General features: G+C 39.2%; 1 protein-coding gene across 1 annotated transcript; it reads right to left on the minus strand.

Annotated features, from left to right (window-relative positions):
- Positions 1-38: 38 nt before the first annotated feature.
- Positions 39-21,423, minus strand: LOC143292756 (TGF-beta receptor type-1-like). The gene is made up of 9 exons (XM_076603301.1): positions 21,286-21,423; positions 19,244-19,370; positions 18,330-18,499; positions 17,003-17,236; positions 14,912-15,142; positions 14,339-14,506; positions 13,815-13,898; positions 11,878-12,206; positions 39-11,367 (listed from the first exon to the last, which is right to left on the minus strand). Exons 1-9 carry the CDS (start codon positions 21,332-21,334, stop codon positions 11,242-11,244), a joined length of 1,518 nt encoding a protein of 505 aa, XP_076459416.1. The 5' UTR covers positions 21,335-21,423; the 3' UTR covers positions 39-11,241.
- Between the last annotated feature and the right edge of the window lie 6,180 nt (positions 21,424-27,603).

Here is a 27,603-nt window from a genome sequence, read left to right on the forward strand (position 1 = left end):
TTGAACAAGGATGCAGTTGAGCCAACACAACACTCCAGTAACTCTGTGAAGATAATCACATTTAATGCTTGATCAAAAACGATGAAGAATGGCACACTCATACACCACACACACATGCTTCACTGACATGAGCATTGTTCACACACAGCAGCAGCAAGACACCAACATCACAGACACTACTCACGTACACCTCAGCTACCGACACACAATGTACTGTCCACATTATCACGACATTGTCTTCATAACACCTTTCATCAAATGGAAACTACATGAATGGGCAACAAAAACACAATGACTGAACCCTAACAAGAAGCAACTCTTTCACCCTCAAGAATGCCAACAATAAATCACACACAATCAACCAACCATTTCTTAAATTACTTCATATTTCTATGTGGTTCAATGTTGTCAAAAATAATCTACACAAAGGAGCAATGTCTCACAGCAATCAATGAGAAATACAAACTGTGAAATAATACAAGGTGCATCAACCGCTCAATCAAGCAAATTTTCTTTTAAATTCAATAAAAATGGATACTCTCAGTGGATTCTCTCTCATCTAGAAATGGTATCTTAAAATTTAACATAGTTATTAGTCAGCCAAATCTGTGGGTTTTCTGAGCAGCGAAAAATTTAGCGAAATATTTTTTCCTCACCCTGCTTTTCTGAGCAGTGAAAGTCTTCCCTCACTCTCATATACCAATAGCAGTTTCAGGAATGCCATACTCAGTAGTTTTAATATGTTTTCAATTTTTAAGGCAGTCCATATCAACAAGTCTCTTTTGTTGTTGTTCAAGTATTAATTGTATAAAGGGTGCAGCACATCCTGAAGCTACATGAAAATCTGATCAGACAGATATGAAAGTGGAATCCTATGACAAAATCATAACTTGCGCCTTGGGGAGCAAACAAAAATCTGCAACTCTCTCCCTATTTTTGGTCAATGTCTCCTTGCAGATTATTGAAACCCAAACATATTAGCTGCTGTTCTTTACTTTATCCCTCAAAATGTTCAGCACCTCTTTCTCAACAATCTTTAACAGTGATAAAGTCAAGTGTTAACTGTACTTCCCAACAGGCAGCTAAAAAATAACAAGAATTGAGTACTAATTGCAACCTGAAATCCTGAACTTGGACAACAAATACCCTGACATCACCATCAGCATGACAAACTTCCTGATGAACCAAGCAGAATGAATCCACTCCCAATCTTACCACTGCTGTCTGACAACAAATATACAACAAATGTACATTAACAGAGACAACTAAAGTGCTCCACCAGCAACACTCAAGTTCACAGCAACAGTCCTCTCCCTACCTACCATTCCATCAGAAGCATGAACTCACCGGTATATTGCCAACATGAATGTAACTCAATCTTCTCCTTCCACACCAGATAACCATAAAATGTACAATACCAAACACAAACTATTCCTTGATTTACCACATAACACACACACACACACACACAGAGTACCATTTCCAATCACAACAGACAACATAACCAAACTGGGGGGAGAAAAAGTGATCTGCCAAACACATGAACCATTAAAACAGATGCCCTATGAACTGGAGTTTGTACAATTCCCTGCAACTAAACACATGTTACAAGAACAAGCATCTGGACAACTAACAAAAATGGGCAAATGCCTTAATATGACATTACCAGATGAACATCTGAACAGAAAGCCTGAATGATTATGTACAGCTTTAGACACACAACCAGACTGCCATTAGATTCTTGGGAAGAAAAAAAAATAAAGCCATGCCATTAACTTTCTGCTTTCATCAGAAATTTCGAAAAAACAAAACAAACATGCTGGTCAGTTTCTTCATCCCCTTGTTTCATGCAAACTTTCCATCAGTTTTGCTGAAATCATGTCCACAAAGTGGGTCATATTAAAATCACACATATTCTCTACAGCTATGTTCAAAACCATTTATGACTGACCCAAAGCCGAGAAATACTACCTAGAGTCAGATCCATGAAACAATCTCATCAACCAGAAACAGGTAAACTGAAAGTTCCAGACAATAAAAGTGAATCTGATCAACAAAAATCTTTCACTTTCAAAGTAGAAAGTAGTTTGTTATGTCCTATTTGCATCCTTATATTGTTCTTTACATTTATTGTAACATTTAAATGTAATATTAATAACTTTAAACAAAAATATAAAATGTGAGAAGTGGCAGCAGTTTGATTCCTGCTACCTATGCAATAACAGTTGATCAATCTGTGAATTCTGAAATTAAAAGTTTATTTTCTAATGCGCAGTTGCTTGAACTGTAACAAATCCCCTAAAATATTAATTCCTTGCATTGCATGTGTTCACAAAAAACATATTCCCTCGTTTCATGATACTTATATCTGCTTCAACCAGCCAGGCACATAGGCCATATTAGGGCTGAACACACAGCATAAACAGAACACATCCAAAATTATCGTCAAATTACATAATCCAGTCCAAACAACAACCACAACAAGAAGAAAATTAAAGTCAATTTCAATTACATGCAAACACAGAAATCCAGGGCATGCCTGTGGTGTTAACTGTTTCATCAATGTTTCAGTATAAAGATAAAAAAAAAATATATATTTGTCACAAAAGCATACAAATTAGTAGTAGTAAAAAATAAATTCAAAAAATTTAAAAAGCAAAAGTAGCCTAACATTGTGAACAACAATTCATGTTTCCTGGGCATAAAAAATTGTTAAACAAAGTCTACAACTACCAAATGCAGACAGAATCCTTTTTTCTTCTTTTTTTTTTTCTTTTTTATTCAAAAATAAGATTTCCTCAAAAATAAATATAAGTAAATGGACTAGTATAACAGAAATGAGACAACAGAGAGGAAAATGAAAAAAAAAAAAAAAAAAGATGCAGAGACAAAAAGGGTGACAGGGAAGTGGAGTCTAGTGCAACAAAGAATCCACAAGAAAATATATATAAACCAAGAACAAACACTTTTCCATATGAGGGGGAAAAAAATCTCACTACAAGAAAAAACACAAACAAAAAACTACTTTGTTCCTTTCAGGCAGCCCTACACACCCTCGCTTAACTTTGTTATCCTCTGATCAATTTTTGACAGTAAGTGAATGAAAAGGGGGTGGGGGGGGATGTAATGCACGAATGGGAACAAACTTCTGCACATCTGATAAGGAGGAATAGAAGAAACAATGCATGCAGGGCAACTAAGCGCCGGTTTTGCTCAAAAAGCATCAGCTACAACAGGTCTGATGTTCAAGTCATGAATGACAGCAACCATTACCCCACTGCATAAAGGAATAAATGAAAGGTTGCAAATGAAAAATGACAGTATTATTTGACCACTGATTCTATTCCACATTTGTATGTACAAAATATGTGATAATCTTATGTTCTCAGAATAAGTGCCAAGCACATGCTACTTTCATAAGACCTGATGCATCCTCAAATGTGGGTATAACTTGCAGCTACACTTGCCCATGAAGGAGCAAAGTGTTGTGTCCAGTTAAAATGCACAGGTGCCAGTGGTTTCCAATCATTACTACTATCATTCCCTGAAATCTGATGACACAAGAAGCAGAAATATACACATCACCAACAACACTCACATCATGTACAGAGAATGCCAGTGAACGTCCACATTTCAATCAAGCGATATATCTGTTGACTTGCAGTGCAAATTTCCAATACAACTTTCTGCAAGACATGCGATTCATACAGCTCCACAAGGAACAGAAACACTACTCATGACATTCGTATCTGTTGTTCTGAATTGACAATAAATTTACTCACTAAATTTCTACTTCTATCACTTCTACTACTACTACTAGACAGGATGAAGAATCGGGTGATTAATTAACAACATAGTAAGGAAAGAAAGGTGATAGTGGAATAACTTCTTCTCTCGCATAAAGATGCAACAATGCAGTGTTATAATGTTATGCTAAAGTAAAAACATTCCTGAGGGAAAAGAGAAGAATAACAATTTAACAATATCAACATATCTGCTGCTGACTTTTTAAAAAAAAGAAAAAAAAAAGACAGAAAATGATAAGAGAAACAGAAAAAGAGAAGGTGGCAAAAACTGCTTGGGCCGTCAGACTCTTATTCAGTAACAAAAACACTGATTTTGTTCATTTCAATATTTGCACCAATTTTCATAAACAGAGCTTACTAAGATACAAATACACAAAAAGGTCTCTATGTAGGAGTGAGAGGCATCTCCAGAGGCGACACATACACAAACATGCACACTCGTGCACAATTTTTCAGCCTTCAAGAATGTGCCATCACATGTGGACTAGTCTCTACGTATGTACATTCATTACACCTCATCAGCTGAGCCATGAGGTACAAGTATTAATAAACTTTAAAAGAAAAAAAAAAGAACCTGACATGAGGAATTCCTCACTGAAACAAATTTAGCAGATGCCCGATTTATGAACAAATCCAATACCACACATTCCTCAACTTCACAAATCTTTTTTTTTTCTTTTTTCCAAACAAAAACGTTTCTTTTTTCTTTTTCTTTTTGTGTGTGTGTGTTTTTTTGTTTTCACACAATAACCTGTATGTTATCTTTCAAATATATAGCTGTGTCAACATTTTTTCAGCACATTTTCATAAGATTTTACAGTATGAAGAAGTATATAATGCAGTTCAGATGAAGGTGAAACACCCACACATGAAAATGCCTGCACACACACACAAATTAACTACTGACAGCTTCTTATAATGTATAAGCAAATCCTGTTACTGATGACAAGAACCACAATGGGCCAAAGGCATGGAGAAGGGCTGCAAAGGTAAACAAAGCAGATGAACCTATTTCTCATTACAAAAATTCACCTCATTGATATTGTACTGCTTTTTCTTCTTCATGGGTTGCGACTCCCATGTTCACTCATATAAATGAACAGGCTTTCACATGTATGACTGTTTTTACTCCTATCATGTAGGCAGTCATACTCCACTTTCGGTGCCATAACCCATCAAGCGCTGACATGGATTACGGGATCGAGATCTTTAATGTCAGTATTTGATTTTCTGCATGCATATACACACAAAGGGGGTTCAGGCACTAACAGGTCTGCACATCTGTTGACCTGGGAGATTGGAAAAATCTCCACCCTTTACTCACCAGGTGCCGTAACCAGGACCCTTGGATTAAAGTCCAGTGCTTACCACTTACTGTTGCGTCCATCACCTCATTGATAAAATTTCCATGTCTGTATGATCATCACAAGATCCTTTTTCTTCAGATGTTAAGATTTATCTCCTTTTCCCACCTCTCCCAGTATTGAAAGCTGATCATTACACACACTCTGTCCCTGTTTCCTGAGTCAAAACAATAAGTGAATGAGAACAGCCTGCCTTCAGTCGTAATGTCATGCTCAAGAAGAAAGATTTGCATAATGGTATGTATAATATATATATATAGATATATATATATATATATATGTGTGTGTTCAACGATATGTGACTGGGTATGTCACCTTTTTTGTTTCACTTCATGGGTTGGAAACATGTTTGATTGGAAACATCAAGTTACATATCCCATCTCCAAATGAGGTAGTCACTGCATTGAAAATGAAACAGAAGCTAACAGGGAAAACAAGGTTAAAAATTACAGAAAAAAAATTGCCTTCAACTGAAGTGGGGACCAGGGGGGATGGGGGGGGAAGGGGCAAGAGAGGGAAGGAAAAACATGAAAATGTAAGGCTAAAAATTTCATTATTGTACTTCTAATACCAACTAGCAAACTTAATTGTCTTTGGACATACTGACTTTTCAACACAAACCATTTGCTAAAAACTGCTTTTTTCTTCTTCAAGTGTTGTGATTACATGCCAAAATTAAAGAAACTATGTGACTACACACTACACACATGCTGTCTTGGAATACCAACAATGCCTCCACAAGCACTTGTTAAATTGAGAATGATAGGTATTCAGCACTATTCACAATGCCAAGACAAAAGCCACATGCTTTAATCACACAGGAGCAACACACAGCCATATATCAATTGTGCATCAATAACACGCAGACTGTGACAACATGCACACAAGTTGATGCAAAAATAATCTCTATTTTCTTTGGTATCAATTCACTGCTGCTTTCAACCTGTGTTCTACAATATTCATCAATATTTCATCTACCTCTGATTTTCCCCTGACTATAACCATATAAGACCAAATATTTGTTTTAACAGTTCTTAAATATTTGTAGATTCAAGCCAATAAACCAATCCATGTGACACCAATGAAAATTCATTATCCACAATTATAAAGCAATCCTACTGAACAAATTGTATTTAACAGACCAACACAAATGATTATTATTTCAAGGTTCTATCTGTCCCACAGAAGAGTGTGGTAAATCATTCAATTATCGAAAATAAAAAAAAATAAAAAATTCAAACTAAAATTCACTTCCACAAAATAAAACGGTGGTCGACCCAAGAAAGTCCGGGCAAAAAACAAAAAAAAATTCACTTCCACATTGTGACCAGTGTTATCTGTGAAACATGAAACACCTACATAGTATAAACAAAAACACACACAAAAAGCGAAGAGACATAAACAGTATATGTTCACAAAATTTCGGAAAATCAATGTACATATTCACATCCATCGGTGCTTCTTTTTATAAACAAAGATGGGACATCTATTTACATACTTACATATAATATCCATACACCCATACATAGGCAAAGTGTAAATTGATGAATATACAGGTAAATAAAATAAGCAAAAACTAACATCACGAGTATCACTGTCCACTTAGCCCAGATTAATGTCAGCAAATGATAACTGGAATTCCTTCCGACACTCATCAAATACAATAAAAAAAATAAAAGAAATAACTTTCATATATAAATATGTATATTCTTGATTTTCTTCTTTTTTTTTTAACTTCCTTTGATTACATGCTTCAGTCCAACGCCACAGATGTTAACTTGTTAAAACAGCATATTTTTCTTCACCTTCCTTTTTTTTCTTTTTCTCAAATAAACCATAAAAGTGTTTAAAACAATCTAACCTTCAGCTTTACATGATGGTAAGCCACTCTGATTGTATTCCAACTCTTCGAAAAACTCATTAACATCAACAGGTGTTTCCTCTTTACCACATCATAGCTCCAACAGGTGTCATGTGCACTACGTTTTCTCTGCATCTCTATTTTTTTGTTTGATGTGTTTTGTTTTTCTCCTGTGCATCTCTAGTTTAAAACCAAATGATTCGCTGACCGCCCTTGTGTCAAAACTCTCCCCACTGGATTGGCTAGAGTTGATATATAAAATCTACTACACACAGACACAGAAATGCCCCTGTGAACACTCTTTGACCTACACACACACACACACACACACTACAATTATACAATCTCATCTCGTTTTTCCCATACTGTACTTCTTGTTCTTTTCTTGAAGAAATTGAATAATAAGATTAATTTGACAATAACATATGCTAATAATGAAGTTACTGGAAAGAGAAGAAAAAATAACAGCATTAATACTAACCCAGTTTGTATTTTTCATGATGCCATGACTGATGGATTTACTGAGCTTTCAGGACAATAAAAGAACAGCAGTAAACATGTACAGTGCCAATCCCTAAATAATGCATCTGTCTAAATTTAAACCCAAAGTTTACAGAGGTAGCGAACAACTGACTCCAAGTGTACAGGAATATGGATTTACACTGGCCTCTGTGTGTGTGTGTGTGTGTGTTTGTGTGTGAATGTGTGTGTGTGTGTGTGTGTGTGTGTGTGTGTAGATATATGTTTGTAAGTCTGTCAATTTAATTTCTCTTATCGACAAATACCTAAACATTTCACCATCACATGTTAACAAAGGTGTCTGAGAACTGACCATCTTCTAAATCAACAAGGCTATGATGAAAAGAGCATGCCCGTACATGGGCATTTTAATGCATGTTTGTAAGAGGACTGAAAGGAAAGTGGGATATGATCTCCACATGCCTGAAAAAAAATGTAATGTACTGTTTAAAGATCATTTGTCTGTTTGATAAAGCAGACTGATATCATTCTTCCCTGACTGAAACAAAAGGCAAAACGTCCTGCATATTTCATTCCAGAACCAATCTCTTATACCCCAAACATTCACAACTGAAATCACTGGCAGTGTGTTGATTTTTCTTTTTCATTTTCTCTTGATCCCCTGCAGCTGGCAAGGAGAGTTATCATATTTTTCAACTGGAAAGGCTAGACAACAATATAGTTCAGCGATACAAATACACTGCTGTACAGATAAAATCTCTTTCAGTAGACAAATGACCTGAAGGAAGACGGACAAACAACCCAAAGGAAGAAATGGAAATAAAACTCTTTACTGGCACTTCATTCATCCTTTTTCCATCACTTATGATCTGCAATTTGGCACCCTCATCCCTGACAAAGGCTACATTATTCAGTCACAAATATCCTTATCATGTTCATTGCACATTGTCCATCAATGAGAAGATCCCAAGTTTTAACTCCCTCCAGAGGAAGGAATACAACAGCATTCTGATAGTAAGGAATGGCTGCAGAGAAAGTCACGCTTTAGCATTTTCGCTGATAGAAAACATTTCATATGGCGCTCTCCTGACAATGATGACTGGATGACCACATTTTCATCCACGTCCAAGGTTGACTGGAAAGTTTGGTTAGGCCATCCTATAGGTTGTATGCAGATGAGCACAGCTTCACTGCATTTGTGTTAACAATGGCATCTTCAGCGAGCTCTTCTCAAAATGTTGATACCAAAATCAGAAAGCAGCATCAGCATTTTACAGTTGCTAAAGCACTTGAATTGATAGAAATGAAAGGTTTAAACATTGAAGGGGTGGGTGAAGATGTAGCAGACAGTGTTTCATGTTATCAAACTGATCTGACAGATGAATCAGACACTGACTATACATGAGAGTCTGATGAGGGGAGGAGGTGTTGGGATTGTGTATGTCACACAACAGGAGAAGAGGACAGCTCACTGTGAATGAGGGCGTGTTTCTACAGTTTCTGATGCACAACTGGTATAAGAACTTTTTTTTTCTCTGACTTTTCTCAAGGACTAATTTTTTCTGACTTTTCTGGCTTTATGGTCTGCATGTGTCAGCTAAGTGCTACATCCCTTTCACAATTTTCAACATCTGTAAATAATAAAGACTTATAACTACCTGTTTTTTGGGGTGTTTCTTTTTTCTTTTTTTTACATCTTGGAAAGCATCTACACCTTTATAAAGTCATCTGATGCACTTACAGACCTTTTTCCTGCTTACTGTATTTCCACATATCAGTATGGGTATTTTCCACATAGACCTCAGAGCTGTAAAACTGAAGAACTTCAAAATTTTCATGTGGACAAACACAATGTGTCATTGATCAGTTTTAAAACTCTAATTTTTCTGAAATTGTTTTTTATTTTTTTTATTTTTATTTTTTTAATAATTCCTAACCCTTACATAAATGGGTTGCTTGAGGGAAAAAGAAGAGGAGAAAACTTGTCATCCTGTGAGATAAAAACTCACTGAGTTTAAAGAAAGAAGATAAAAAACAAAAAACAAAAAAACAAATAAACAAGCAAACAAAAAGAGGATGACAAAAACGCTGTCAACTGGACTTGAAAACATTCATTCACTCAAGCCAGATTTTAAGAATGTTCTCAAGTAAAATTATGAGAATGCTCTAGCTTGTAGCATGCCTTATTTTGATTCATTTGTTCAACATGTACATGAGTATGTGACACAAGACAGAGGAAAGAAAATACAAACAGTAATAAGTGCACAAAAAAGAAGAAAAAGCACAAATGTATAGGCAATACAATATGAACTGAAAGATATGTTTCAATGCTGCCCATCCCTAATCCACTTAAAAAGACAGAAAAATGTATTCACCTGTCCAAAAGGATCCAAAATGACCTTATTTTGTTGAAATAATGTATCAACTACAAATGACACAACTTGTATTGGATGGTGATGTCTCCTCTGTGTGTGTGTTGTGTGTGTGTGGTGTGTTTGTACATGTCTGTGTACACAAGTGCATGTGTGAGCATGTGGGGGCACCATCCCTGTACATAAGTCTAACAAAGAACCAAATGCACAATGTTTGTTGATTCACTTATGACAGTCATGTTCGTCTCTTATAATAATCTTTTTCTTTCACAAGTATGTGACCAAACTTAATTAACTGATAATGAAGCAAACTCTTCTAGAATTCAGTACACGCTGAGACTTGAGCTGACAAAAAGACAAGTGGAAAACAAAGAATGAACAATAAAGATGGAATCAGAAGAATAAACCTCCCCATTTCTTCCTCCATATAGATGTGAACAATGAGAATGGGACCAGAAGAATACACACAAAACTGAGGTAATTGTGCCTGTGTTTTCTACTTTTTTTCTTTCTTTTTTTATCACAGCAACAATATGTTCCATAAAAATTATTCCAGTGAATCCCACTACTGTTCCAGATTCCAAGCCCAACCTTCCCAAAAATCTAAAATGTTCTCAGCAAGCCATTTCTATGCGAAACACTTGCTTGCACTGCTTCCCAATGGGGCTGGCAACTTGACAAACCATGAATGCTGTCTGCGCCAGACATGGAAACCTACACAGGGCCAACACAACCAAAGTATATTTGAGGCAGACTATTTTTAAAATCCTGAATTTTTTTTTTCTTTTAAAGGAGACAAGATCAATGTTGATCACCTGTCCATGGCTTCAGTTGCCACAAAGGGTCTGTCCTGAGTACTGAGTTGGCTTTACATGAAGTCCACTACCCAGATCATTACAGACAGGTTCTTAGCAGATTAAATTAATTCCCTTCAATTTTCATATTACAAACACAAACAGAAAGTTATAGCGCCTACACACACACAAAGCTGGCAAACTCTGATGTGCATTCTTACATAATTATGTACATATAAAACTCGTGCTCAAATATTTTGACAACAAAAGTCTGCCTCTACCTTGCCCTCCCTACCCAAATTGACAAGACAGCAGCTGCCATCTCCTTTTAATGCAAATACTGCCTTGTGTGAAGGTCTGTCCAATGCCTTGACTTAGTGGCATGTCTGAACACCCTCCTGCAGAGACCTCCACCACTGCAAACAGCATAGCAATGTACACCACCATTCAGAATGACGCCTGTAGTTATGAAGTTGCCTACAATAAGCAAGGTCACCTGAAGTCATGGTGCAAGCTTCATGTCACCTTAGTGCATTCTGTCTTTGTGCTGGCAGCCCAGTACGTTCAGATTTTCAGGTCTTCTTGAGAGGCGAGGCTGGCCAGGGTCTTCCTAATACGTAGAGCAGTCAACCGGGCAGCAGCATTGTGGTACCAGCATTCCTTCATCAGCCTTGACAATACTCGTAGCGACTGCACAATATAGCCATCACAAATTATAAATGAACAAGTAAGCACAGCAATTTCTTCAATCCTAACTTCTTCAAACATTTTTCTTGCACAGGAAATGAGTTCCAAAATGATTATTCCATCTTGATACCATGGAGTATTTGGAGACATGTTCCATATTCAATATGTTGCTGATTGAATATTGTTTTAATAGTGTCATTTGAAGAGACTCAGAAACATTCTGTAGAACACCCAAAGATAACACACTTTCCAAAATTAAACTTAAATGAATATATTCCTATGCTGCCACCCTCAAAGTTTATGGCATCCTTGAGAATAAAGAAATGATGATTTCAATGTTCCTTCAAGTTGACATAATTCACTAGTTTAGCGTGTGCAAGTCTGTGTTCTGAAAAGATGGAACGAGTTTGAAATCTCTCCCCAGGGAAGCAAATTATGAACATGGTTGCAAGTGTGCACTCAAAAAGGAGACAAGTAAAAAAAATAATAATAAAAAAATAAAAGCACACTGACCTCCACAGCCTGCCAGCGATTGGGTATGGCTGGTCTGTGACACTCAGTGACCACCACCTTGCGCATGTCTTCCAGAGAGGGGTCGGAAGGTACCATGTCGTAGTATGGAAGCTGGTAGTCTTCAAAGATCCCCCCAATGGAACAGCGGCGTGCAATTTCCCACAGCACCAAGCCAAAAGAGTAGACATCAGCACGCTTGAAGGACTCAAAGTGGTTCATGTTGATGGTCTCATCCAGGCACTCCGGAGCCATGTAGCGCTTGGTGCCCACACGGTTGTTGGGGGCTATATCAACACTGTCCGTTTTGGAGTCGTGACGCACAGCAAGACCTGACACCAGATGTGTGAAATCATGCACTTTTATCTCCAAGTGCATTTTAAAGAAATAAGGCACCACCAATTCCACTGATTAATCAGACTGTTAAACATTTCACATGGAAAACATCCAGCAACCTACTACTGAAGACTAATGAGGAAGTGATTAATCATTTCATGCTTTAAAAAAAAAAAACAGCTTTGATGTGTCTTCTTCTTCAATGCTCATTGACTGCAACATGCACAAAATCTGTACAAATGAACATTTTTATTGATTTTGGACTGTTTTAACCCTGCTGCTGATACACTCTGTGGGTTACTTTCAAACTTCCATGCTGCGTTGTGCACTAACATGGGCAAAGTTGTGATTTTTAAATCCATATACATGGAGGAAGTTTACACATTAGCAGGTCTGTACACTTGTTGACCCTTTTCCCACCAGACCCTGCTAGGATATGAACCATAGGTCTGACACAAATCTGGATGAAGGCTGACACACTAGCATTTCAGCTACCATAACCAGCACATGTGTTTATGTCTCAAGAATACACTCAGATTATATCATCGTTAATTCACTCCAGACAATGGAATGCTATAGCGTTCCTGACATAAGGCAGTGTTCCAGACGACGGAATGCTATAGCGGTTTCAACAATTAAAAATCTGTCCACGTATTCCTCATGGGGTAGCATAAAAACTGCAGCTACGCCAGGCACTGCGAACATGTCAAAGGTCAAATGGAAAGTTTCTTCATGAGGTTTCCATGACGATACACTCGCTGGCTAGCCATTGACCTTGGTACCACACATGACAAGCTAATCTGCATATGTAACAAAAATGGCATCGTAGGCAATACAAGTGGAAATTTTTGGAGCAAACTAGATCATAACAGCAGTTTTTTACTGCTGCTGAAGTGATTGAAATGCTTCAAACTGAAGGTTTCGACATTGACGAGGATGATAAGACGTTGAATAAAGTATCTGCAGTGAAGAAAGCTACTAGCAAGAAGGTACTGACAGTGACTCCGATTCTGAGGGCTGTGAAGAGAGGGAGGGGGTGGCATACACACGGCGTTAGAAGAGGAGTCAGTGAGTCAAGTACAGGGAGTTTCATTCAGTTACTTTGTATTTTGCATTTTTTGTGATTTTTTTCCTAACCCTAACAAATGGGTCATCTGCAGGGGAAAGCAAGGGAGAAAACTATTCGTCCGGAGTGAGTTAAAAGGAGAAGAAAAAAATCAAACGACAGTGAGGGCAATGGAGGCTAAAGGGTTCTTGCCCATTACCTTCAGGAGAAAAATATTCACTAGAACCTCGACACTGAACATGGTAGACAGACATTTTGCTTCTTATCAAGCCAGACAATCATTTATTTATTTTATGACATATTCAAACTGGACCACTGTCACAATGATAGCATGAAGCTGAAGACAGGTCACACCAGAATCAGAAAAGCAATAGATCATCTGTTGATGATAATTTCAGAGCACACCTGAATTCCACAGTAACTAACATTGAAAACCTACAAAGACAGTATGCAGTCTTTCACTATCGCTGATTCAAATAAGATTCCAGTCACAGATTCAGTGAAAATCAAACATCAAAGAAATTTCAGCATTTCTTACCCAAATCTGCAATGCAGCATGTATTGTTGCTTTTGACCAGGATGTTCTTAGATTTGATGTCACGATGAGCAATAGCTGGTTTTCCTGTGGACAAACATGAATAAATCAAGAATCAAATTGGTCATTTCAATGCAAACAAATAAGGAAATCAAAACTGAAAGAATGAGTAGAACAGACAGAGGGCAGAAACAATGGTAAAGTAATACAAATGTGAACTGAAACCAAAATACATGCTGCAAAAACTAAAATACATGCTGCCTAACTACAGCAGAATCTGTGTGATTTTTTTTTTTTTTTCCAAACCCAAAAGCCATAAATGTACATCAAAATATGTGTGCGAGTGCACAAACCAATCACTTAACAGCAAATGTTCATTTTTTAAATAAATTCAATACTAACCAAAAAATTCATTGACGCACAGAATCCCAAATAGTCTAATATTCATCCATCTTCCGGACACACACACACACACACGCACACACAAACACACACACACACACACACACACACAGAACATGAGTTACCCTGAGCGCCCAAGATCTCCATGTGGAGGTGGGCCATGCCACAAGCAGCTGACACAGCAAGTCGAATCATAACAGCAGGGGTCACAGCTTGGCGGTTCAGGTAATCAAACAGGGAACCATTTTCATGATAGTCAGTGATCAGCCACAGTTGTGTCCAAGTGCCATTGTCTGCAAAACAGCAGCACCATCTTGTTCAGTGTTTCAGTACCAGGTGTACAGATTGAGATACACAACAACTGCACAGCGGATCATGTAACTGGTTTGTAACTTGTATCCTATTTTAACTGGCTATAACTAGTTTAGAAAAACTTACAATGGTTGTAAGAAAAACTTACAATGGCTAATACCCATATGGCTGAAACAAATAGGGAAAGAAATGGGACTCCTCACCCCCACCCCCAAAAATTATCTAAACCCAAAGGCCATAAATGTACATCAAAATATGTATGCGAGTGCACAAACCAATCACTTAACAGCAAATGTTCAGCCAACACCTCAAAAAACAAAATATCCCAATCCCTTCTTCTCCAGCAAAGGATAAAACGTCTCACTAACTTTGCCACATCCAATTACCTTTGTTGTCGGCAGCAATGAAGCCCAGGATGTTCTCATGTCTCAACATCACTGTCTGGTATATCTCTGCTTCCCTGAACCAGGACCGCTCTTCACGAGATGAAAAGATCTTCACCGCCACATTCTCACCTCTCCAATGACCACACCACACTTCACCATACCGCCCTTTGCCAATGATCTCACCCAGCCGGATCTGTCTCGCTATAGTTCTCTGAACAAGCAGAGGCAGTCCTGCAAAGACAAAAACAACTTATTGTTTTTACAGCTTGTGGGTGTATACACACAGGGTAATTCTTTTAGTCTACTTAAACGACTCTTGACTTCACGCACCATACAGAAAAGGCCACATCTGATTTGTAACAATCTAACATCAATTTCATTTTCAGTGTACAGACTCAGTGAAACAGAAAACAACTCAAAATGCCAAGTAGTGCAAAACAATACAACTATGCAGCTGTGCAGGTTCTGCCACAATGGGTTTGAGGCTTCAAACAGTTGAACACCAATAACTTACTGTGACCTTTCAGAACTAGGACCATGACAGAATGTATCACTATCAGTGTTGATGTGTCTGGAGGAAATAAGATCAACATAATGAGACTAAACCATTTTACCAGTAGAGTGCCTATAAAACGTCAGCTGACATCCTACAAAAAATATTGCCATAGTGCCTATAAGACATCCACTGACGTCCTACTATGTTCTGATTTTTCCTTCATTGGAGTTTGGTTCAATTCACATAATCAGACTGTGATCAGTTAGTTTGATGTGTCTGGATTATAAAAATACTATTTAAATGAACATACATCAGGCAGTAGACCTCTTTCTACTCGATAATTACTTGCTGACCACATGATACATGCATGGAAAAGGGGGCTGCAACATGTGCAAAAAATGGCATTGAAAACTGTGTCCAGTAAAGCAAACTGTCAAATTCAGCAGATATACACAATTCTGAAATCTCTGCTTGTGATTATGGACAGCTTTCGCAATGGAAAAGGATCTCTCTTGTCTGATGATTGGTTTGAAAACGAAGGTGACTGACAACGACAGTGATGAAACTAACAGACCATTTGACGGTAATTCAGTCCATCCATCCAATCAGTGTTTTTGAACAAGTGGCTAAGACTGACAGAATACGTGCAGGAGCGTTGGAAGAAGGGGAGGAGAGGGAGAGGAGTGATGTAAGACGATAGGTCGAATACCAGCCAGAGGTCATTAAGGGGGCGTGGCTTTGGGGAAGCCTGTTCTCACATTTCAATGCAGACTGTGAAATCAGCAATGGCCAATGCTCCACGATTTTCACAAAATGCAGGGTTGAACCTGCGCTGGACGTGAAACAAATGCTTTTTGTTTTTAATGGGTTTTTTTTTCTTTTTTTCTGAATCAGCTGGATGACTTGTCTGAAGAGGTGACAAGCCAGATGCACAGCAGACACTTAAATCGGCCCACATGCAATTTGAAAGGAGTGAATGTCATCAAAGAACTTCACCCTCTCACTTGCAAATGCGCTTTGCTGTCAAAAAGCTTGCCAGCTCAGTTTCTGAGACTGTGATTGACCTTTTACGTTGACTTAACCCACCTCTGTCATTGTTGGGACAGTGATTTACTTACATGTCTGCACAAGCTGTGATTTGTTTTTATAAACTTATAGCCTGTTTTAATTTCTTCTACAGGTATAATCTGACAATAGGCATGCTATTTCTAGCTGTATTTTTTTTTTCTTTATGGATGTCATTATGTAGAGGTGGAAATAGACTTTTTTGTTGCATAAAAATTATTGACTTTACATGCCTGAACAGTTATCTACAATTAACCCAATTGGGAAAAAAAAAAAAAAGAAGCAGAATCTACACTCATTTTTCTTCACAAAAACTTTAAGTTTCCTTCTGTATCACCCACAGCTCTTGTGCAAGAATTTTTTGTGATTTATTACCCCCGAATCCTCAAAATTCCCCGCCTAGGGGAGAGCACTTCTTTTTTTTTTTTTTTACAAAATTCTCTGGCACTGAACTGGTTAAACAGTCTGAAAAATGGAGCAAAAACAACAACAACAAAAAATCAATAAAAACCAAAAATTCAGTTTCCCACCTGATCCTGATCCTGACTGGGACCAATCATAGAGCTCCCTGAGAGACTGTGGCTCTTCAGGCATGAGGAGGCTGGTGTCAATGTCTGGTGGCGGGGCATAGGGCCGGTTATGGCGCTGGCACTGCTGGTATAGGCAGTACATGAACATCAGCACCACGCAGAACAGGATGATGGGCACAGCAATGACGATCATCAGCTCCACAGCTGTCAAGCCACTTTCTTCTCTCTTCATGTCTGAATGAAACAGACCAGATTGTAATTTTATTCTATGCTACGTAATACATTGCCAATGCTGATAAATTCAAGTTCAATGAAAAACATAAAAATTGTCCATGACTGACTTTGAAAAGAACCCACATGGTTGAAAGCATTTTGGAAAATCTTAACTTCTAGTTCACATATATACCATCTCATGCACAAACTTGGAACTTAAAAAATGTGTGTGTGTGTGTGTGTGTTTGTACAACTGAATTACTGAAGTGAAATTAGATAATAAGTAAACTGCAGCTGACCCAATATGTATCCATGTTCACTGTAAAAAATTATTTTAAAAAATATATATACAAATAAATAATGGAATCTACTGAAACATTCTGCTGCATTGTGCTTGACAGTCTTAGCCACAACTGATCCCACTCCAAAACAAGACAAACCATGTTTATTTCAGGAAACCTTGAGTTGAGGGGATTCATTAAAACATTTCATTAATATCTTAACAATATCTTAACAACTTATAACAACTGTTAGCACTCATGCACAGTCTAAATCAGTATGGTTGTGAGCCAAATTGGTTTTGTGCAGATCTACAACAGGCAAGTTTTCAAACGTAGATGACGGACAGGTGCTGAATGGCGCCGTAATTGATGTTGAGAATTGATATATTGGTTAAATGAAAACACTTAACAGCTTTTCACTTCAAAAAACACTAAAAATACACATCAAAATCAAGCCAAAACTTGCCAAGTAACTGCTTCGAACACTCATCAAGACAGTCAACATTTGCAAGGGAGGAAAGCATATACACATGAGAGGTGCTCACTGATTATGCAGTTACCCCTAAACCGCCGATATCACCTGTGCAGCTGGAAGTGAAAGGCTTAATCTAAGGACAAGGCAGTTAAGGGGTTAATGCTCTTGGTTACAATAAAAATGTTTTTAACAATTAATAAAAATTTAAAAAAATTTAAATCGAAACAAGTTCATAAATATCCCTTTTCCTCCCAACCACTCCTGATTCTACAGACTACAGTAGTTATTCTGAGGACTGGAAACCGTATGACTATGTGAACCTGTAAACAGCAGATCAATTATAAAAACAACAAAATACCTTTACGATCCACGCTGTTTCTGGGCGGTGGTGCCAATGTTGGCGAGTCCAGGTCATTGCAGAGGTCTTGTTCCCAACAGCATTTGACATTGGACACATGAACTGCTCGCTGGTTCACCTCACAGTATAGGGGGCGGCCTTTTAGGAATTGTTCACTTTTACTTTTACATCTGAAATGACAAAGAAAGCAAAAATTCAGACCATATTTAATACACTTGTAAAAGTTGCTTACAAAAAAACAAACAAAAAAAAACAAACAACACACACACCTCATATTACAGTGACTGACACGCACTCAGAGGAAAGGGAATGGACAGTTGGTACATGTTTGGCTACTTTCCTGAACAGTTAAAAACATATCTAGCTTCAACATGCTATAAAAGATATATATAGACATGTTATTTTACTATGCCATGCATCTTCTTGGTTTTTCTCCCTCCCCCCCCCCACCCCCCAACTTCTTACCATCTTAAACTTAACTTGAAACCCGACTGTATTTGTAAGGAAACAACCTGCTAATTGAAAAACCTCAATGAGTCAAGCTCTATTTTGTTAATCACTTAATCAATGGTTAAGATATCTCATACTCATAAGCTATCTTGCAGATTTTTTTTTTTAACATATATATTATAATAACATATGTCCCTATCCAGTCAGCTGGACTATATATTTACAGCAACAATGCCAAATAAACATTTTTTTTATGTTAACAGACTGAAAGAGCTATAATAAATAGCACAATTCTGCCAAATATTAGGAAATATGTGTCTGTGTGTGCAGGTCTATGTAATTAATGTGTGTTGATAACCTGTTGATAACCTGGTTGTTTTATAGCCTAAAGAGGTATCAACTGACAGTATTAGACTGTATGTTTGTGTGCAAACATCTACATGTGTGCTTAAATAAATACTCACTCTTTATTAAGGCGAATGCGGCCTTCCCAATTGGTAATAACGGTTATGCAGAATCCATCTGTTTCACAGGTGTCATTTTTTGGAGTTGCTGGTTTTGTACAATCTTGACAATGTCGACATATCAAACCTGTAAAGAGAATTACAATAAGTTTAACAAATGAAATTATGAATAATTGTGAAGCAAATAAAATCATCATTATTCTCTCTCTTTGGATTGATGTTAGAATTAAAAGAATTCGTCCATCAATTCTGATATAATATATATGATAGTCAGTCAGGACCGACTATAATCAACAGAACAGCAGACGAGGCAACTGCTGTCCCTACTATTTGGGCTAGAATTTGATTACAGTGGAGAGTGTCTTGCCCAAGTTAATCCCCACTCTCTCGGCCAAGAAAGTTTTAGGACAGTTGACGTTGGGATGGTTCCCAAAGGCCAATTAGCCCCCCCCCCAAGGCTGCAGCACGAAGAGCCAGTGCAATTTTGCCTCAAAGTTTAAGATACTAAGTATATATTGGATTTTAACCGAGTATTACTTTTTTTCTGCCCAAATCAGTTATAACATTTCTTTCGACAATAACTCATTAAGTGTGATTAACTGACACAATGCAAACAAAATTCATGACACTTAACTGTGATTGTGAATATCATATTCAATATGGCCCAAGATTGACAAATTCTTGACCTATTCCCCTTGAAGGGTAATAGGCAATAACAATGATGTCAAGATCTAAAAAAAAATATTTTAAATGAAAAAAAACACAAATAAATGACAACACTCCATGCTAATATACATAATAGTAATATCCAGCCTGTGTTCAATCTGTCAACCTGTCTACCAGTCTCTCTCTTTTAGTCTAGATATCTATGTTATAATCAGCGTATGTTTTATCCTGTTTTCTTTTCTCCTTCCCCCCTTTAAAACACAATCCTTGTCAGAAGCAATTTTTGTATCTATACATGTTTTCTGTTGCTTTTCCAGTTCACTGCTTTGTTGAAAAAGTAGACCAATTGATACAGATTAGTTCTTAAAGCTAAATGAATCAAGGCTAAACTTGTATTAATTTTTTTTAACATTGCATCATTGCTTGATGACTGCACAGGTCTCAGGGTTGGTCTCTAAAAACTGGGCAACTCAATTCAGCATACTGATGGTACTCTTAGTCATTAGATTATATGCATGTCTATTCTGTTTAATATTGGTAACTCAGAAACTATACATTTAAAATATATATGAAATAAACTTTCTATATTCTGTGTCTTGTTGCATACATTTTCACTGGTATCATTACTAGATGGTGATATCATAATTTTTTTATTCACAGTCACACACACAGGAAACAACAGCAAGTTAAAAAGCTGATTGATGTGGATGCCCCCAGGTGCCTCATAAAATTATCAGTTTTGCATATATTAAGTGTTTTCATTTTGGCATCAATGGTTTTGTTGGGTGATCCCTAGTCTAAGGCCTCCCTGTTGTCTCCTCGAACCACTGACTGACTCGGACTACACTACACAATCAACACCATGGTCATGTTTTATACGTTCAGATTTCATCCCAGTCTCTCACTTGAGCTAGCTGTGTACCATGGTAACAGCAAATAACCCGAGATCTAAGCTAGCATATATTGCTTGCTGAGATCTCCAACTACTTGCACTAGTGATAAAAGTATCACGATTAGGCCTGAAACATTTCAGAACCACAGTGGAATGGTAATAGTTATAAATAGTCGTTCCCAAAGCAGACCGAGTTCAGTCAAGAAGTCAGTGCGAGGATGCCAAGTACACCCCCTAAATTTATTATAGGAAACAAAACCCTTTTTTCAAGTGCATTTGTGCTTCGTTTCTTTGCTGCTCTGCTTACTTCGAACAGATATAGTCAGATTAAACAATTCAGATCTGACAGTGTTGTCAATGACTTCGTGTTGACATAACATTTCCTACTAATAGGGTCGCCATTTTGATTTCAGCGAGAAAACACAACAGCAGAAACTATCGGAATGTGTGCAATCAGAACGTCAAAAAATACAGGAGAACTCACACTGCGAAGGAAGAATACAAAGCAGAAACACAACTCCAAATAAAATCATTTTAAGGTTGCAGATATATTTCCTGAAAACCTAAAACAGAATCAAGCGTAAACATTCCCCAAGTGAAGGTGGATCGCCTGAGGTCTAACAGGATATGCTTCCGCGTTGAAAATAGATTAACAAATTTATCTTTTATGACTTCCTCAGCATTTATGTGATTATGTTTTCGCAAATTATTTTGTATACTGCTTAAAATATCATATTGAATCTGGAAACTAGTCAAAACTTAAAACGGTTAGTAAAGATTTTTGTCGAACAACGAAACAGTTTCAACAGCGGAATAATTTTATTCGGATACAATCTAGGGCAATGACCTTTCATCTGAGGTTAACCCTCTGCCGCCGCTGACACACTCAGTCGGTTAACATTTTTTAACGATTTTATTTAAAAATAGACTTGCTGTTCGATCTGTGGGGAAGCTGATACAGAAGACTCGAGCCACTGACACGATAACTTTGCCAGTCACACGAGTTATATGAGTAGTAACAAGGAGCTCAATTTGGAGGCGACTATATATATACTGATGCAGACAGAAGCAAAAATGCCACACCACATCTGCTGAGAGAGACAGAGAGAGAGACAGAGAGTAATAAGAGGGAGCAGATGCTAGACCAAAGAACAGACCCAATGCGGTGGTCAGGTTTTGAGAGCCTTAAGTTTTATTCGTATTTGAAGCATTAACATAGAATAAAATAACTTGAAACATAACAAAACCTCAATAAATGTCAATTGACTAAACTAGAATAAAAACGAAAAATATACATAGAATGCAAATAATTCAAACAACATAAACAGAAAAATGATGGGCTGCTTTCAACTCAGTGACTTGCACACACACACACACACACACACACACACACACACACACACACACACATCCCCACTCACAATGACATACATACTGTACAACCACACATAATTGAATACTACATCTGTGAACAAGTCTGACTCAGACTGTGTCAGTGTCAGTGTTTGTATGTGTGTGTGTGTGCATGCGTGTGTGTGTGTGTGTGTGTGCGTGCTTGCATGGTGCATGCCCCAATGCGTGTGTGTTGTGTGTGTGTGTGCATGCAGCACCAGGCTGAGGCTGTGCGAGCCACATGTGTTTTTGAGAGAGTAAGACTAAGAGAGACAGAACCGAATAATTACATGGCGTGAACTGAACAAACCAACCAGTTGTGGCCGAACGGCAAAATTTGTATGGGATAAGCACAATAACATGGATGTATTTTTCCATCCAGCTTGGGGTATAAAATTAACTTGAAAAGAAAAGCATAAGAAAGAAAAGAAAGAGTGAAAATAGCAAGTGAAATACTGAGGAAGAGAGGCCTATATGTGTATCAGTATGATTTTTTTCTCTTTTTGAAAGACACTAAAAATAAGAATTAAGCCTGGTATAGTTTGCATTCACCACTAATGTACTTATGGTGGATCTTAACCAAAGTACATGACTAAGGTAGTGATGGATACCATGGGGCGGTCAGTATATGTCTGTGGAAGAACATCAACATAAATAAATTCGACACTTCTTAGAAATTTGTTCAGAGAGAACAAGAGCATGCACAGTAGTTTGTGGATTTTCATTAAGCATACGTTTTCCTTAAATCCTCTCTACCCACCCCTGACCCCCACTCTGCAGTTGTCTTGGGGCTGTTTGTGACACAGTGCCAAGTAACTTCAACTATAAACAGGGGAGACATACAGATGATTTCAATCTTATATATGTTATAGTGTGCCGGCAGTGTCAACTACACCACACCCACCCTGTCCCCTTCCCTCCCCATCCCTTCACCCCCCCCCTCCCTTTTTATATCCCTCCCTGCTCCATCCAGTCCAAAGTCCAGCCTTTGAGGTTGTGCCAACACTGTCCCCAACCCCTGCTCTCCTCCTCCCCCCCTCCCCACCCCTCTTTCTGCAGGACTCTTTTTTTTCTTCTTTTCTCTCTCTCTCTCTTTAATTCTCATGTCGTTTACTCACTTATAGTCTGTTCTGTGTTCATCTAAGATGATGATATTAGACTGAGTTTTTTTAATTCTCTCTTTCTCCCCTTTACATTAAATATATATTGTAACTGATGTAGATTAGCAAGGACAGGTTGGAAGAATGGGCCATGCCCCAAATCTTAATCCTTAAATATAAAACGTCTTTAGTTCTGAGTTCTTTCTTGGTCAGCGGCTTTGTCATTTGCTGTAGTGATGGTGTAACCAGTTTGCCAGCCCAGCAACTTATCCTAATGCAGGAACATTTCCCATATAGCGGTTTGTCTCTAAGGCAGTCAGTCTTTCAAATCACCCTCCCCACCCCCCTCCTCCCTTTACCTCTCCCCTCTCTTTGTGACGTAGTATGTTAAACTTGTCGTCACAGTGTGAAAAGACAAGTGGGTTGAATTGTAGCAAATCAGGATCAAGCAGTGAATCTGTCAGTCATTCACTTGCCGTCACTGGGACAAGCCAAGATTGGTTACTTTGCTTTGGCATATTGGAAAAGCTATGGTTTGTATTTAGTATGCACAGTATGTTGTGGGAGGGAATAAAACCAGTCAGCACAGCGAATTCTTAGCTGTCTCCAAGAAGAACTGAAAACTGACACAGGCTGACTGACTGATGTGAGATGCAAGGAAATCTTTGATGGGCTGATTTTCTCATGGGGTGGTGTGTGACACCCACACTGCCTGTGTTCACTGGTGAGCCAGACGAGTTGTCGGCTGAGGACTGCATCACTGAGGTGAGGAGGGTCCCGACTGCATACCCCATGGGAGACAAGATGGTTGCCTACTTCATCTACAGCCATCTGTGGGGAACCGCACGCAGGGAGCTGATGCTGCGGGACCTGGAGGAAACCGACACCCCAGAGAAAGTGACTGACATACTGCTGGGGGTGTTTGGTGACAGATGGCATGTCGCCACACTGCTGTCCACATTTTTCAGCATGGAGGAGTCAGTCTTGGACTACTCCCATGCTCTGCACAGCATGGAGAGAATCATCCGAATGAAGAGTGCAGGGGCCCTCACTGCTGAGATACTGAGGGACCACTTCATCGATGGCCTCCGGAATCCCCTGCTGAAAAGGGAGCTGCACCATGTGGTGAGGCGGGAGCTTCAGACCACCTTCATCCAGGTGAGGGATGAAGCCGTGATGCTGCAGCAAGAGCTGGAAGAGGACCAACAACAGCAACAGACCAAGGAAGAGACAGCACAATTGGAAGACAAACTGTTGATATTTGAAGACAGTATTCAGTCAAAGAGATAGGCTGTAACAGGGAACGGGGCTGTAGGTAGGAAGAGAAGGAACAGAGGTAGGAAAGGTCAGTCAGTAGTGGGGAATGGAATCTCCCAACACGAGGAAGAGAACAATTCACACAGTAGTATGGAAAAGAAGAGAGACTTGCCCAATAGTCTCAGGAGGCAGGATCGGGATCCAAAAGAAGAAATTTCAGTCAGGACAGTCATTTCATTCATTTTTCATTTTGCCCATCGCTCCTGGTGGAGCATAGGCCATCGGCGACCCCTTGCCATCACACTGTTCTGGGCTGTTCTGGCCATTCCAGTCTAGTTGGTCCCTTGCTGCTTCAGCTCTGCCTCGGTATCTCGCCTCCAGCTGTTGCGAGGCCGGCCTCTCTTCCTCTTTCCCTGCGGGTTCCAGGTCAGGACTTGGCGTGTGATGCTGGAGGCTTCTTCCTGAGGGTGTGTCCGATCCAGCCCCACTTCCTCTGCAGTATCTGCTTGGCCACTGGTTCCTGTCCCGCTCGCTCCCACAGATCTTCGTTTCAGATCTTCTCCTGCCATCGGATCTTGTAGATGTGCCTCAGACAGGTGTTGAAGAATGTCTGAATCTTCTGCTGCATCATCTGTGTTGTCTGCCATGTCTCGCATCCGTAGAGCAGTATTGATTTCACATTGGAGTTGAAGATGCGGAGTTTGGTTTTCATACTGATTGCTCCAGATGCCCAGATGTTCTTGAGCATGATGAAAGCTGTTCTTGCCTTGCCGATTCTGGCTGTGACGTCTCGGTCTGTGCCTCCCTGTTGGTTAACCATGCTTCCTAAGTAGACAAGTGACGTCACCTCCCTGATGGGCTCTCCACCGACTGTGACAGGTATGTTGGGAGTGGTGTTGATCTTCATCAGCTCAGTCTTCGTCTTGTTGATCTTGAGCCCTGTCCTGGCTGACGTGGTTGCCAGGCGAGTGGTCTTGTCCTGCATCTGGCTGTGGTTGTGTGACAGGAGTGCCAGGTCATCAGCGAAGTCGAGGTCGTCCAGCTGTGTCCACTGTATACTATTATTCCTGCCTGTTGTAGTGGTCTTCATGATCCAGTCAATGACCAGGAGGAAGAGGAACGGTGACAGCAGGCACCCCTGATGAACTCCAGTCTTCACCTCAAAACTTTCAGACAAGTCAGGACAGAAGGCGAATATAATGAAGAAGATCTTTGCCAAGGTGAATGGGTGCCTCTGCCCATGCCACCTGATTCAGGAATTCCTGGTACCTGTGCCACAAGGGAGGGCACAGGTGATGGAGACTGCCAGGATGAAGTCAAGTCTCCCAGACGGTCCCACAAACCAGTGCTCACTGGTTTGTGTGAGATTGGCACCAGGTCTCATCCGAAGCCTGGGGTGCACAGGACATGTGCAGGTGCCAGCTCAGACTGGGGTGGGAAACTGTCAGGGTCAACCTGTAGGGCTAGGTTTAGCAGCAGGGGTGATGCAAGCCATCCAGCACGGGCTAAAATTGTAGCTGTAGCCTGCTAGGGGAATGTTGGAAATGGGGGAAATTGTGTCATGTTGTGGTGTTGTTTTTTGGGGGTTGTCTTTCCAGGGCTTGTGGTTGCTGATGTGTGCCAGCTGGAACTCTTATGTTGATTTTCAGATTTTATGATTGTGTATCTTCCAGTTGTTTGTTGTTTTTTTTGTGTGTGTGTGTGTGCGTGTGTGTGTGTGTGTGTTTCTGGGTTATGGTGTTCTGTACAGCTTTATCTTTTTGAAATGTTTCATTTTTGGTGGTGTTTTTTTTCTTAGCCCTTTATGTCCTTATTTGCACATGTTTTTGTTTTTGCTCATGTTTGTGTAGAACTAGTCTCCAATTAGCATAGACATTGGTCAGGGTGTGGTTGGTCAGCAGCAATGAGGACATTGCTTTCAAATCCGGGGGTGGGTGTTACAGTGTGCTGACAGTGTCAGCTACACCACCCCCACCCTGTCCCCTTCCCTTCCCATCCCTTCACCCCTTCTCATTTCCCATATAGCAGTTTGTCTCTGAAGGCAGTCAGTCTTTCAATCCCCCCCCCCCGACCTCCATTTACCTCTCCCCTCTCTTTGTGACGTGGTATGTTAAACTTGTTGTCACAGTGTGAAAAGACAAGTGGGTTGAATTGTAGCAAATCAGGATCAAGCAGTGAATCTGTCAGTCATTCACTTGCCATCACTAGGACAAGCCAGCACAGCTAATTCTTTGCTGTCTCCAAGAATTGAAAACTAACACAGGCTGACCAACTAATGTAAGGTGCAAGGAAATCCTTGATGGGCTGTGAGAACATGACTTGTAATGGTTTTATATGTTGGTAACTTAGTCATGTTGGGGAAATCATGTTTTGTGTCAGTGAACAGCTGGCGTGAGTTGGTTTTGTGGTCAATGGAAAAAAAGGGGGGTTAATGTGTGGAGGGAAGTACTGGTCTGTATCTTTTGTGTCCCCCCCCCTACTATTTTGCAACAGAGATTTTGTTCGTATTCTTGGTTACAATGCTTGGTTCAAATGGTGTTGTATCTTGGCACACATCAATGGTAGTGCATTAATATGTCAGTGTTGACTGACTGTGGAAACAATGTAAGCATTGAGAGAATGGAAGCCATGGAGATGGTATGTATGTAGCAGTTTTGTATAGTATTTTGGTTTTCCTACACCTACAACTTTTGATGTATTACTTACTTGTTTTGTAAATAAGTTGGTGTCGGTTAAATGGGAAATGAACAGATATACAGGCATCGGGGGGGGGGATATGATTGATTGCTATAAATACATACACGGAATCTACAAGACCACAAATCCCGAACTATCACCTGTAGTAAGTAGAGACAGAAGAGGTAATAGTTAAATGCTAAATAAATCACACTGTAGATTAAAAGTGCGCAGTTCTTTCTTTACTGAGCGAGTCGTTAATAAATGGAACGGTTTGCCAGACAGTGTTGTGACTGGCCCAACCATGTCATCTTTCAAGACTAGGTTAGACGCTCATTGGGCCAACTCTCCAAGTATTATGATCCAGTATGCTATCA

This window comes from Babylonia areolata, chromosome 18 (assembly GCF_041734735.1).
Source record: "Babylonia areolata isolate BAREFJ2019XMU chromosome 18, ASM4173473v1, whole genome shotgun sequence".
In the NCBI taxonomy this organism is placed as follows: Eukaryota; Metazoa; Mollusca; class Gastropoda; order Neogastropoda; family Buccinidae; genus Babylonia; species Babylonia areolata.